Here is a 2,204-nt window from a genome sequence, read left to right as displayed (position 1 = left end):
TATATATATATATATATATATATATATATATATATAATATATATTAATAATTAATCAGAGAAACTTAACAATCATATTCTAATATGTAACATGTTCTAATGTTTTTCTAGATTGAATTGCTTGATTGGTCCGGAGAAGATCTATCTCCGAATAAAGATAAAGGTATTGAGAGATTCCAAATTGTTGCCGGCCAAAGCTATGCTCATCCAGAGGAAGATAGTACTGTAAAAAGTTAGTATCATGATCTAACAGTAGTATGTGCTATGTATTCTTTTTCTAATAAATTTTTTATATATCCTTAGTACACTTGACTGGAAAATACAATGGTCAAGTATTTGAAGATAGAGATGTAGAATTTGTTCTTGGAGAAGGAGAAGTTGCAGGAATTATAGATGGTGTAGAAATAGCATTGCAGCGTTTCTTGAAGAATGAGAAATCTAGGCTGCTAATTAAAAGCAAATATGCATTTAAGGAACAAGGAAATCCGGAATTTAATATTCCACCGAATGCGGACGTTGAATATGAAGTGGAATTGCAGAATTTCGAGAAGGTAATTGTGATTATTGGAGCTGAATGTTTGTTTCTAATTCTGTAAATTTCTAAATTACTAAATATTATTTAACAGGAGGCAAGTATATGGTCAATGAAATCACCGGAAAAAATAGAACAAGCAAAGATGCAAAAAGAAAAAGGAACGAAGTACTTGATATCCGATAAAATCAATTTAGCCATTAAAGTATATCAGAAAGTTTTCAAATACTTAAATGATGCATCGAGTTTCGAAGATGATCTCAAAAAGGAGAGAGATAATCTCGTAATAGCGACTCACTTAAACCTTGCTCTATGTTACCTGAAAATCAATGAAAATGTTTTGGCTAGAGACGAGTGTACTAAAGCTTTAGAATTGGATTCGCAGAATGAAAAGGCTCTGTTCAGAAGAGGACAAGCGCATCTTGGACTCTCATCTCCTGAAATTGCTATTAATGATTTCCAGAAGGTTGTAGAAGTACAACCGAAAAATACGGCCGCGTCTAAACAAATTTTAATCTGTAATTCTCTTATTAAGAAGCAATTAGCTAAAGAGAAGAAACTTTATGCGAACATGTTCGATAAGTTTGCGCAGGAAGATAAACAGGTTTGTGAAAAACAATAATGTTGAATAATGTTTTGATCGATATAACCTTTTTCATGTGCCGAGTTTTCGTATCAAGTATTGCTCAAAATTTATTATGAACATTTAGCTATTTGAAATGAAAATTATCTCTGCAATGTGTAATAAATATACTTGGATATCAATTATTATCCATGTTTCAATATTGGCAAAAATGCCCGTAGACTCTGCATTTATCATAAATATTATGAATGATATAAAGGCTGATTATTTTAAATCAAATAAATCTTGAAAATCTTGAAAAATTTGTCAATGCATTTGCGTTTGACCATAAACCGTTAGTAATCTCATAGAAGGAGGAGCAAAAACTGAAGGAACAGCCAGACGTGATGCGTGGAACTCTAGGAGAATGGGGACAGGAAGAAAGACCCGGAGGTAGAGACGCGACTGCCTTTGAGAAGGAAAATCCTAACATACTTATGCTCAACGCTAATGGTTCTGGTGAATTCAAAAACATGTAAACAATGAACTTTTCTCTTTCGTTACACTGCCCCGCGTAACTGCCGACAAATTGAGGTCTCATCGCTCTTTATTTTCAGTGCCTTCTAAGTACTGCTATCTTTAACAAAAATTGTATGTGTTATAAATTGTATATTAAAACATCAAATATTTAATTTTAGCGTGTAGAATTCATATGAGTCGCTATATGAAAGTTTCTTGTACTTAATACACATGAGCGCATCATAAGAATTATTTTAACATACTGTCTTTTAATTTAAAAAAATAGATTCAGTTTGTTAAGTTTTTAAAGATACAATTTTATTAATGCAGTACAATTGTCAAAGTCTGGCTACGTTACGCTTAGTTTGATTCTGATCTCTCATCAATGTCCAATTTCCATAAAATTACGTGCGATAGTTAAATCAGTGTATTTTTCAAATTATGCCATTCCATTATAGTATAGTGCCATTTGTTTAAACTTTAATACAATCGTACTGTGTATATTGTAGATCTAGAAAAGAATAATATGGATCCAGTATGTGTTCATATATATATATATATATATATATATATATATATATATATATACATA

The 2,204-nt window shown here is 31.1% G+C and overlaps 1 protein-coding gene across 1 annotated transcript; it reads left to right on the top strand.

Annotated features, from left to right (window-relative positions):
* Positions 1-110: 110 nt before the first annotated feature.
* On the top strand, positions 111-1,632 carry LOC105625528 (FK506-binding protein 59; the record flags this gene model as incomplete). Its single annotated transcript, XM_012206851.1, has 4 exons — positions 111-231; positions 303-550; positions 626-1,135; positions 1,465-1,632. Coding segments are annotated over 4 exons (1,047 nt in total), but the record flags the coding sequence as incomplete, so codon positions are not given.
* Positions 1,633-2,204: the final 572 nt, after the last annotated feature.

This window comes from Atta cephalotes (assembly GCF_000143395.1).
Source record: "Atta cephalotes unplaced genomic scaffold scaffold02428, whole genome shotgun sequence".
In the NCBI taxonomy this organism is placed as follows: Eukaryota; Metazoa; Arthropoda; class Insecta; order Hymenoptera; family Formicidae; genus Atta; species Atta cephalotes.
The sequence above is the reverse complement of the archived record's forward strand: the minus strand, read 5'-3'. Positions and strand labels throughout refer to the sequence as shown.